Below are 12,938 nucleotides of genomic sequence, written 5' to 3' on the forward strand. Positions count from 1 at the left end.
AAACAGAATAGTGTGCGTAGATTGTTCATAAGTATTAGATCTACTTTCTTTGTCTTGGCCCATAATGTGAAAATGAAAAATGTTGTTATTGCATGCTTTAATACCTTTTGGAATGAGCGTAAGTTAGTCAGTATCTCAAATACCAGCGTTTCCATCTCCAAAGATATTTGTTTGCAATCTCACAATCTATTTTATTGATTTATAAAGTTTATCAACGATATTCATCAACTAATACAAAAGGTATTAACAGCTTTTGTTTCAAACTAATTAGGTGCTTTGTTCATCATATATATCAATGGGAAATGTACTTTTTAAATTGTTCTTCTGTGCACTCCATTGGCTTCAGTCTTTTGATGCAGTTCCCCCATTCCTGGAATATACTTTTGCCAATATACACCAAAATATACAGTTCTCTGCTCTGATTTTTGTATATTCTGTGGTAAGTTTTAGCGTTAAGATTTCCTTATAGTAGCTCTATCTCATGTTAAACTTAAGCATCTCATATCCTTTTCCAGTACCTCAAATTGACTAATGTTTATGTTTAAACCAAGTCTGACATGTGGTGTGTTTCTCCCACAGCCACCACAGAGCAAAGTCCTCCCTGGTTTGTTTGGGTTAGACAGCAGAGGAATGAGGGAGGGAGGACAGAGAGATGGGGAGGAGTGGGAGGTGAGGGGATGATGACAGGGAATTGGGGGGGGGAGCGAGTTTGGACAATGCTCTCTGGATTTTAAAGAGGGAATAGAAAAAGACGAGGGAGAAGGGGAGTGGAGGTTCAGAGGACAGATAGCATGGGTTAGAAAAGAGGAGAGAAAGGTGGCAGAGGGAGAGGAAGGGGACTGATGGAGCAGAGGGGAGGATCATTAGAGGGAGGAGAGGAGTGGAGAGGAAAACGATGGAAGAAAAAACAGAAGTGAGGAGAATGGGAAGAAGTGAATTTGTGCAATGAGGGGATAAAAGAATGAAGGTGGGAAAGAAAAATCTGGGGAGGATGGATGTAGGGAGAAGGAAAAAGAGGAGGAGGAGGAGGAGGGCAGGGACCTTGGGGGTTACATTCCTGGAGTGCAACCAGCCTGGTGCTGCTCTGCTGCCCAATGTAAACACAGGGCAGAGAGGTGGACTGACAGCCTGTCACAGTGACTCATGAGACAGAGAGAAAGCAAGCGAGGAAGAGAAATGGAGAAGTGTTATGAATATAAAAAGTGCAAAGAAGGAGAACGAGCATGGGACCAAGAGAGAGTGGTGGTGGGAATAGAGACAAAGATGTGTATCTTTAATGATGGCAATATCCTATGTTAGACAGGACTCCCTCTTGTCTCAACACATTCAAATGAGCACATGGTCTGACATCTCTTCCCCTCCCTCCTCTTGTTTCTCTTCTCGTTTCCTCCAGTAAAGCAGGGCTACTCATCCTTCTCCTGGCAGGTGACCACGTATTGAGGTCAGAGAGACATCATGTATCCCTGTTCAAAAAGGATTGTGCTCAAATTGCTCTGATATAGGACATTGTTTCATTCCCAGAGCCAGAGGAAAGGGAGTTGCTTTTGCAGGTTGGCTCATTGATGTGGTACAATATTCAGATGTTATAGTACACACAACACTAACAAGACCAATCGGCCATAATAGCAGATTTGTCTTGACTCTGTGGTGCTAGTGCGACATCTAGTGGCAACATAACTGCATTGTAAATAAATGAGTTGGGGTAATGCTGTATTTCTACCAGTTTGTGTAACTAAAAGAGCAAGTCTTAAAATAGTGTAAATACAATCTACTGCAGCAGTTCAAATACCGTGATCCGACCATATAGTGGAGTGAAAAGTGAGAGCAATGGTTCACAGCGCACAATAAAGAAGTAATTGCACAAGTTTAATTTATTATACATTTCAGTGATTTCTATGTATGGAAATGAGATACAGAACAGCCTTATTACAAGAGTGTTTCTTACAGATTCAGAAAATGAAAGCAGTCCTCTGAGATTGTTTGGTAATTATGTGAAAGGAAGAATTAAATAGTGTAAACGATGTGCAATTTGATAATGAGAAACAAAAACACCAAATGAAATAAATATCTAGAAAAATAGAAATATTTTTTTAGTCACCTGAGAGAAAAACGTCAAAAGTTTGATAAGGGTAATGACAGTTAACGAAGAACTTATTGCAGAAAATGTGTGTACTTCAGAGAACAAATTCCTGTGCAAACACTATTTTGACATCCATCTTTTCTGCATTCATAAATATTTGTTCACAGCTTTAAAGCTGATACCTCATTTTTGATGGACAAAGCTAAAGTAAAACTAAAGTAAACAAAAAAATATGCTGACTAATGTTAACAGTTCTATTATGGGCATTAAATAAGAAAATACAATTTTAAAGTGCAAAAAAACATTATACTGTATTTAAAAATAATAAAACAGTCTAAAAAGTGAAAACTGCAGGATGTGGAACAGATCCCACTTCTGCCCGTAGAGGTCAGTGCAATAACAGCCAATACACAGTATTTCAATAATGTTACATACAGCATTTTTGTTGTCATTGCTCACAATGCTGGGAGGTGTTTCCCCAACAGACTGTTTTCCAGTACATGACAACACTCTCACCACAAACCAGTGGAAAAGCCTTTTTTTGGAGAAGTACCTATTCTCTGTTGAACGATGCACTGTACATTACCCGTAAAAGAATACTGATAAGGAATACTTCCTTAAACACTTAAATAGTCAAATCTCAGCGAAATGTTGAGAGCAGGAGGTCCCCAGTGCGTCTCCGACTACTGACTTTGGCCGTTCCTGCCTTGTATGCAGCAGTCAGTCACAAATGTAACGTACATTTGCGTGACATACAGTTTCAGTTGTAGATTCTACGGTCCGTGAAAAAAAATCGGACCTTCCTCTTAACCAATTCAGCCCTCAAGAAGACTCCTAGTTTTCACTGAGGACTGTTTCCTCCCTGGAGAAAATGGAAAAGAAAAAGAAAAGAGGGGTTCGGTCAGAGGTTACAAGACTTCTATGTGATATAAAACTTAGCCATCATGAATTTCAACATTTCTTCATTGCAGTTGTGCCTCATGGAACCCTTTATCAGCTTATATTTTACATTACTTATGAATGTAATCATTTTTGATTACAAGTATTATTTTTGTTGCCAATTGCAAACATCCACTTACTCCTCAATTCCATTTTCTTGCCTCCCAGCTACTCCTGGTCCTCCTGGAAACATAGAAACTGCTGTGAGTTTTTCTCTGTTACGCTCAGTCATTTGTACTTTCATCTTTGTATTTTTACAAACAGATATGCAAATGTGTGTAGCACAGTTACATTGTGACAAACCTAATATCTGTCCTTACTTCTCTGTCCTTTCTTGCAATGCCACCACCACCCGAGCAATGGCGCCATGATACTGACAACCACCACTGCACAGATGGCTACTGTTGTTATCACAGCAGGACCGCGAGTGTCACGATCCTTGCGTGTACCTTCAGATGAGAATAGTGTTAATCAAAACATACTCAAGTGTTCGTACTGGTAAGATGAGTTACTCCGCTGAGTTACAGATGTCTCTTCCTCAATAAAAGCCTATGGGAAAAAGTATTTCAGTGGCCCAATGGCATCCCCTGACAGACACGGAACTGGTTATTCCACTGTTTGACTTCTATGTAAAATTTGCTTCAAAGCCCAGCGATCTTTTTGGGGCCTTGAGCTGTAGTGTACTTGTTTATTTCTAATTAACAAATGTTATCATGCCAACATGCAAAACTAAGATGGTGAACATAGTTCTTACAGACCTGTTTGGCTGTAGACGCTTAGGCTTTAGAATCTCAACACAGAAACACAAACTTTAAACTCTTTTGTGAAAATCATTAACGGGATGTAAAAGGATGCAAAAACTCCCCTCCCACATTCCTTTAACAATAGCCATAAAAACAGATCTATACCAAGGAGTTTCCCTTTCACACTTCCCAAAACTTGCCCAGGGGTAAAAGTTGAAAACATAATTTGGTGGAGAAACCTTTGGGACCTTTGGGACTTTTGAATGGGTAGCCTACTCACAGACTGGGAACATGTCAGAGATGACGTCGCCCACAGAACAACTGAGGGATGTCAGATTTCCGTCGGAGCAGTTGACGAATGCGACGCTGGAGATGTTGAACGTTGTGGTGTGTGGATCGATCATTTTACTGTTGTTCACAACCTTCAAACTCCCCGATATGTTCCATGTCACCTCAGTGCCTGGGTAGCCACCATGTGAGGTACAGTTCACTAGGCAACTGAAGTGATGATTTTCATCACTGCAGTGGACTTTGAGTGTAGGTTTGCTGTAGTTTGCTAGGAGAAAGAGACAGGGATACAAAGAGCACTGTCAGGTAGTAGTACTGTAGGTTGCATAGCCATACACCTTTTCAATGATGCAATAATATTCATAGAGCCTCCCTAAGTTTTCAGATCACAAACTCCCAGACAATTCACCTTTACTGACTTCAGTCATGGATTACTGCAAAGGTTATTTTTTTTGTTTGTTATTATACTGAAGGCATTTAAGTCTATCCACAGTAGTGGTCCTGAGATGGATAACCTGTCGAGAGTTTCTCTACTCTTGGTAAAGGAGATGCTGGGATGGACTTCGGACTGCTCAGACCCTGAATAAGTGGGCTTGGAGAATGCAAGTCACAAATTGGTCTGGGAATCGGATTTCTTTTACCTCAAACAGCACATCCCCACTTCAACAATTGACAGTAAAATCAAGGGTAAATACCTGAGTGGTAAAGGATTTCCTAAACTTAGCTGGCTAGGTATTATGCACATACTTCCGTGCTGTAATCAGTTCAAATGCTGGGCACTGACTTTCTCCTATCATTCCAATAAAATCTCTCCCGTACTATTGCTCAAACATCTAGGATTGCGCAGGTATTTGATAATGACCCAGATAATGATTTGGTCAAATCATTTTCACTGGCACCACTTTCAGGTGAAAAAAAACTATTCTTGACCTACAATGTTAGAAATGAGCTGAATGCCTTTATCAGTGTACTCTACATACAGTATTAATCCGTCATTCTCAAGTGTTAGAAATTAAAACTCCTTAAAACCTAAAACTCATACAATCAAATACATTTTAAAATCATACCTGTGACTTTGAGGTACAGGTGTATATGGGCTTCAGGGTTCATCTCACTGTACCGGATAATGCACTGATATTCACCACTATGTGAGACGTTCAAATTGTACATGAGTATGGTCATCTTGTCAAGATCCACTCTGGTGTTCTCCCATGCCAGCTCCGATAAGTTTTTTGATGCATAGTAGCCGTTCACAAATGCTTCGCCTTTCTGGATGTACCACAATGTCAATGTCCTTTTTCGGTCAACGGGACAGTGGAAGGTCACTGTTCCACCAACCTCCCCTCTGAGCTGAATCGAAGCAGCACTATCTGGAAGAAAATAAATGTGAGGGAGAGAAAGGGTTAGAGCATGCTGGGAAAGCCTCCATGAAACAGTATGAAATTGTGAATGCAGACAAATTGTGTTTCACAGAATGTATGAGTTGTACGCATTTTTGAAAATGTGAAAAAAATAAAAAACTTCATAAAAATAATGCACCGTGTATGTAAGTGTTGACAGAATAATATGCGGAGAAAGATACAATCAAGAAGGGGACAAGAGTTGTGTACAGTGTTACTGAGTCAATGTTGCACGTCAGAAAGTAAAACCATTGACAAAAAGGTTTGCCATCTTTATTTTTCAACTTGAAATAAACATAAGCAATAAACGATGAGAAAACAGTTCTTACTTTAGGCTGTGGTGGTGTGAAGGGTTTTTGTTCAGTTTTTTTTTTTTTCCATAGCTTCTCTTTATGACGTAGTAGAATTGTCTCAGTTCCTCATCATTTGTCTTTTCAGTTTTATGTAAAATACACAACTAATAGTGTTCCCTTCATGTCGTACATGATCTAAAGGTCACAATATCGAAAGTGACGTTACAGTGAGCAACAAACAGGTCCTCCTTTTTATCGTCACCTTGTGTGTGGGTGTTTTTCGGCACACCATTTATGTTTTGGTTTTGATCTTTTACCGATAAAGACGTTGTTAGACTAGTTATTTGTTTTGTCCGTGATTTATGGGCCTTAAAGTATTGTGATTGTGGATTGAGGATTGTGACTCCACACACACCTAACGTGTCGCTAAAAGTTGCAGATTGATTGATTGATAGATGGATGTTATGATATTATTGGTTGAAAATGTTTTTTAATAGCTTACGTAAGCACACGTCATATTTTGTTTTACAGGCAGAAAAGATCACTGGATCAATTTTATTTGTTTTTTGCATATATTGTCAAACAGGTGCACTATATGACCGGGGATGTGATCTTTAAAGGAAAAGTTAATGAATAGTTTGACCGAGATTTGGATGAGAAGAATCTTGGCAGGAAAGCAAATTAAGTGACGTATTTCCCAACGAAGTTAAAGAGAATTTAGTTCTGTCGAGCTGCAGAGTTGGATGATTTAACTTGTTTCGCTATAAAACCAAGACGACGGTGTGTGTTGTTGAGGCACTGATATGACAGAACTGCTCACCTATGGCAGCAGAGTGACATGTCATAGTCAAAACCAGCAGCTGGAGAGTAAGCCTTGGGATTCTGGGAAGACAGAATAAAGCAAAACATTGCTTACATGGTTACTCAGGTAACCCTGGGGTGTTGCAGTGACACAAAGAGATGCCTACATAGGCATGCATACATAATTTGACAGATAAAAAACAGCTTCCTCAGCTGGCCCTGCGCCCAGAGATTTTGCAATTGAGTGGTTCAGTTAGTCACTATGAGCCACACATGATCATATTGACTGAACTCGCCGTCCTCTGTCAACAACCGCTAATCTCTCTAAAGCTGACGTGACTGTGCCGACTCTACTATAAAAACAAGTACACACTCAAAGGTGATATTGATGTGAAACCCCACACACAGTACAGCAGTATGAATATGTGAGTATATTACTTTATGGGTCTATAAAGTACTTCAATCAATAGTTCCTCCCAGAGGTGACTCCAATGTCGTTTAAAACAGTCTGAGGAGAGTTATTGAAAGAAATACTTATTACACAATAAGTTCAACTCTCAGTTCTCAGTATACTTGCCCCTTTAGATAATGTGGGTCCATGTTACATACATTTTTTACCACAGTAGCCTCATTTGATGACCCTTGACACATGCAGCAATAGCTCCACTGAGTGATGCAGGGTCATAAACTCATTAGGTTATTATTAGATTTAAAGCCTGTATGGTAATTCTCAGACAGATAATTGTTGAAAATTTGTTTTAGTTGTTTCCTGTCAATCTGTTGCGGTTGGCTCACAGTAAAACTGCTGCCAGCGTTTTAAATGGAGAGGGAGTTTGAATCAGGAAGTATTCAGTGTCTTGACTGTAACACTCACATAGACCACGTTAATACTAATGACTACATCACTGGCTCATCTGTGGAAATCATCTTAGGCGCCTCACCCAAATGAACATTCAAAAGTGTTTGAGGGTTGGAGTTCAGGTCACACTGTTTACTGATGACATCATATCTAACGCTGTGATCATGGTAGATTACGCAGATCATTTAAAAATAGACATAGTCGTAGCATTGTCATGTCTACTGCTCAAAATCACGAGGTAGTAGAAAAAGGCTGGGGTACTTACTGAAAATGTCGGTTGCAAAGTGATGCCTGTTGAAAAAACAAACGAGTTAATCACTGTGATAGGACTGATTCTTTTTTGATTTGGTATCTTTTAAATCAGTGCACAGTACCATGAATTGTCACTGATTCTTTTTAAATTTGCACGCTTTGTAAATTCAAACTCTGCATTCATACAGTAAACACGGCCTCTTGAATGTATACACAAACAAAATGCAATCTTATGTGAAATATCTAGCTGGCCCTTGGCAGTCAGTTTTGCAAAGGAAAATGATTTCTGTCACCCTGAAAGAAAACATCCAAAGAGTGTTTTCAACAGACACCAAGATAGAGGAAAGTCCCCGTGCAGTATCTGAGAAAGCCCGTTCATTTTGCTCTGCTGAAGGGTGTATCCCTGTACATGTGCACTTAAGACAGTGCCTTCTATTATTCTTTTATTTATTTATTTTGTAACAAAAATAACATAGAAAAAACGGCTCCTAGGGGGAAAACCATGACATACACCGTGTTTCATAATAAGCAGCAGTGTCTTCCTTAACAGAAACCACATCTGAGGGAATTCCCAAAGGCCATATGATTATAAACGTACTGTAATCGGTGTGTAGTTTCAGTTAAAGTGATACCAGATGGATCATGGAAGATACATTCCTAACTATGACATTCTTGACTCATTATTAAAATAAACATCAGGCATCATGTCTTCTTCAGTATTGAATGTGATATATATTCTTTTAATTTCTGTGAGTCAACACCATGGCATACTTTTGAGGCTACAGTGTATGGTTTAATGTATTGTGTACAAGTCAGTAAACTAAAGATATGGCAAAGCAGAGAGGATCGTTTGAGCATTATGATTGACTTTGAGTTGTATGTGTCATGAAATCACTTGTCTACTATGACTAAACCCACAGTTATAGTAGTCATCAAACATTTACACAGTGAGCCTTTATTGGAGTAAGGATTCCCACATGACGTAACATGGTTTACAAATCACTACTCACCCTGCTGCATTACACGTTTCGAGGCAATACACACATGCCTGCCTTTTGCCAATCAGATACACTACGAAACCACACACCAGTTCCACACATTGCTTTATCTCATCTCACATTGATTTTCATGTCTTTCTAATGTGTGAGCTGTGTGATACTTGGCTGTGGGTCAAAATACGAGAGGACCTTTTGTGTTGGCTGCTACACAGCTTCAAGAAACAGCGTCATGTTGATAACTGTTTTGTGATGAATCGGCATTCCTGGAATGTAGGCTTTCCTCAACACAAGTCACTCGATGACCATAAACCAGTCATGTGTGAAATCAACAAATACAAGTATTTACACTTTTAACACACTCAATATGTTTCACTCTCTCTTGGTCACTTATACACACAAAGCTGAGTAAATAAGTCAAATTTAATATAATGTGTATATATATATATACATACACATATATATATATATATATATGTACGTATATATATATATATATACGTACATATATATATATATACATACACATATATATATATATATATGTACGTATATATATATATATATATATATCAGCAGTGCTTATTTGCACATATTATTCCCTTTGTAAGATAGTCAATCTTGCAGAGGCCAAAAAGGTTTTCTGCTATGGTTTAGTTTACTTGTGGTGAAAACATGTGACCCTTCCTGGGAAGGTTTTGATTGAGTTCACGCACCTACACACACGCGCACACACACACCTACACACACACACACACACACACACACACACACACACACACACACACACACACACACACACACGCACACACACACACTCGACAGACAACAATAAAATAAGTTTTCAAAAGAGACAAGTAAAAGAGAGGAGGACAAACTCACCATCGTGCTGTGAAGCTTTCTGTCAGTCTGAGAGAGTGAGAGAAAGGGACTTCCTCTTCATACAAACAAGGATGGGTGGAGCTGAGTGAGTCATCATATGAGTAATCTATGAGTTCAACCTGAGCCTGAGTCCTGTTTTAAATGAAGAAAACGTGTTGTGTCTTTGATAGAGCATAGGCACATGTGTTATTAATAACATTAACAATGGATTTGTTCTATTCAAGTGTCCCAGGCAGCCTTGGCAGTGCTACAGTGAGCCAGCATGTATTACTTCAGGACCCTGAAACTGAAGCAGCTAAATGGAATTCAGCTATTGTTCAATTTATTATGTACACCTGTGCTCTTCCTGCTGTGACATGTCATTATGTCTATTTTCTTAAAAGATCGATAGTAGCAAATGTAATATATGTAACTAATAATTGTTTTGCTGAGATTCATTTTGAATATATAGCTTACTGTTGAGCAGCCTAAAGTGGGCTTCCACAGAATTGTGAGGGTGTGAGGGTTGTATGAGTTCACGTGTATGTGTTGTTCAGTTATTCCACGTCACAGAAAACATCAGGAAGCGTGATGAACTTCCCTGTCTGCTTTCCAGCTAAGTCTCATCTGACCATATGTCGATTATTTAGGAGAGATAACAATCATTTATCATGGCAGAAAGCAGCACTGCCACATACATAATATTCTGCTGCTATGTTTGTTTTGTTTGTTTTTTAAATGATGAGTTTCGGAATATGGCGCACTCTCGAATTGACCGAACTGAGTAACTCTCAGTGAGAGGGAAGAGGGAACTAGAGAACACAGTTTCCCTTAGTTTAATCACACGGTGTACCATTATTGCACAATTTTACTTTGGGCATGACCTTAGAGAAGTGGAGACAATGATTTTCCACTGAGAGAAAAACAGTGTTTAAGAGACTGGGTACGTAATACAATTATTTAATATTGTGAAAGCAGAGAGTCAATGCAATAATAAGTATGCCATCTAATCTGTTTCAGGGTGACGAATCAATAAATATTCATCCTTTTTTGGGCTGTAAATGTAACCACTTAGGGCACTAAGTATAACTTTCTAGTGTGAAATACAGCAGTATGATGCCAAATTTAAGATTGTAAGAAAATGTGTGATTGCATTGTGTGTAGTTTTTTTTCATCACAGCCTTTATCTCTAATCTGTCATCTTCCAATTTGTGGTGAAAATGTCACACAATATCTCAGATGCCTCTCGAACGCTGTTTCTTGGATACAGGTGGTGTGCTTCTCTAAACATACTGTACACTCCCACAGCTGGTCTGCCCGGAAAACATCTGCAGCTAACCACAAAGTGTTTGATATTCAAGTTTGTTCTTTGTTCTTCTGTCACATCGGTAGAACATCTTTTCACTACTGTTTTTCAATTGCTTTGTTATGGCAATTTGTTGTAATGACAAATATTAAAATATGTACTGTCCCTTTTCATTAGCCATTCAATTCCTGTTAATCACCATTCAATATGTTCGTAATTTGCAAGGTTCCCAGCTAATTGAAGTGAGTATACAAAATGGACAGTCTCTAATGTATTAACTTCTATTCTAATCTAATTTAATATCTACTTTGACATTTTAGGAATAAAGATTTACATAATAAAGTGTTTTTTACCCACTTACAGTTTTAATTGACCTTGTGAAAAGAGGTTAGAAAACGTTACCTTAGGTTTTGTGAGTCTATACCCGTAACCCCATTTAGAAAAGGTTTATCCCACCTGGGAGTGGAAATGCTGATTACAGGGAAACTGTCGGTCCTTAATTTAGAAGAAGAATTTAGGGAAGATACAAGGAATAAGTGGGATTTTCCCTGAAATATTTGACAAAAAGTACCCAGAAAGTAGAGCCTCCTTCTCACTTGCCACTTACCTTATCAAAAGATACTGACATAAACTTTGTAGGGTGTAGAGGTGGCATGAATGTTTGTGGTTGTTGTCCAGTAATATGTGCTAACCATAGCTGATGAAGCTTGTTGTATTGAATGAGAGGGTATTAGAATTTTGACATCCAGGAAAACATAACAGAACAATGAAATATAAATCTGTTTTGTAATGAATCGTACATATGTATTACAAAATAGATGACAATGCCTTATAGAAAATCAACTGTATAAGCTAATGTAGAAGTTAACACCCATAGGACCCCTTACAGCCTTGCTTCAGTGGTTTTCAGGGAGTTGTTGGCCAGTGGGCAGTATGTGGGAGGAAAGGCTTTATGAACATAACTAAATGTCCAAAATAGTTAAACAAATCAGTTCTCATTATATGGGGGATTTTGAAACTCAAGAACAATCTCACATATACTACCACCTTTCTTCAGTAGCTTCCTGTCTAAAAAGTGCTCCCCTAAACTAAAGCAAATGCCCATTACATATGTTAGTGTTACAAGCAAATATATAGCACTGCATGCTGCTGCAAAGTCTGCAGTTGGCACTGGTATCCGCTATCTGCTTGTCTCTTTGGGAAACTCTAAGGCCCAGTTGAGATTATTGCTGCATTAATAAATTGGAGAAGTTTGGATTGCACACAAAATTGGATTGTAACCAACTGATAGTTCAAGGGGCAACAGCAAGGAATGGTTTAGAGGCTGTTTTGAGAAATGTGTTAGAGTAAATATGCATCAGTGTTATTGTTAATCCTACTGGTCAAGAATAAAGATAAAGGCCATCATACTGATAACCCGGAGCTGTCATTACGTGACTCACTATCATGGTTCACTGGAACGAGTGAATAATAGCCATCGCTAATGTTATCAGTACCACCTACGTACAGTTGTGTGAAAAAGTGTTTGCCCCCTTCCTGATTTCTTTTTTTTTTTTTGTCACACTTAAATGTTTCAGATCATCAAACAAATTTAAATATTAGACAAAGATAACACAAGTAAACACAAAATGCAGTTTTTAAATGAAGGTTTTTATTATTAAGGGGAAAAACCTACATGGCCCTGTGTGAAAAAGTGATTGCCCCCTAAACCTAATAACTGGTTGGGCCACCCTTAGCAGCAACAACTGCAATCAAGCGTTTGCGATAACTGGCAATGAGTCTTTTACAGCGCTGTAGAGGAATTTTGGCCCACTCATCTTTGCAGAATTGTTGTAATTCAGCCACATTGGAGGGTTTTCGAGCATGAACCGCCTTTTTAAGGTCATGCCACAACACATACCACATATAAAATATAATATATAATATATATATATATAATACCTTGTGCTTCTTAAAATAGATCTATATGAGGAAAAGTTATCTAGCTTAACCACGGCTGAAACTGCCTGTCTGAGCAGCTATCCTAAGCAAATGGCGTAAGTACACTGCGTAAGTTTCTAGTCCCGTTTATAGGTTCCGCTGTGTCATGTGGTACAAGTGATTGTAGTTGCCTGGTAACCA

General features: G+C 38.6%; 1 protein-coding gene across 1 annotated transcript; it reads right to left on the bottom strand.

The window, feature by feature from the left end:
* Nucleotides 1–1,853: 1,853 nt before the first annotated feature.
* Nucleotides 1,854–7,708, bottom strand: LOC142959347 (uncharacterized). Its single transcript, XM_076100601.1, has 7 exons — nucleotides 7,669–7,708; nucleotides 6,564–6,625; nucleotides 5,118–5,420; nucleotides 4,043–4,318; nucleotides 3,340–3,468; nucleotides 3,160–3,202; nucleotides 1,854–2,942 (listed from the first exon to the last, which is right to left on the bottom strand). The coding sequence occupies exons 2-7, from the start codon at nucleotides 6,586–6,588 to the stop codon at nucleotides 2,915–2,917; spliced, it is 804 nt and encodes a 267-aa protein (XP_075956716.1). The 5' UTR covers nucleotides 6,589–6,625; nucleotides 7,669–7,708; the 3' UTR covers nucleotides 1,854–2,914.
* Between the last annotated feature and the right edge of the window lie 5,230 nt (nucleotides 7,709–12,938).

This window comes from Anarhichas minor, unplaced genomic scaffold (assembly GCF_050575085.1).
Source record: "Anarhichas minor isolate MPS153535 unplaced genomic scaffold, ASM5057508v1 ptg000026l, whole genome shotgun sequence".
In the NCBI taxonomy this organism is placed as follows: Eukaryota; Metazoa; Chordata; class Actinopteri; order Perciformes; family Anarhichadidae; genus Anarhichas; species Anarhichas minor.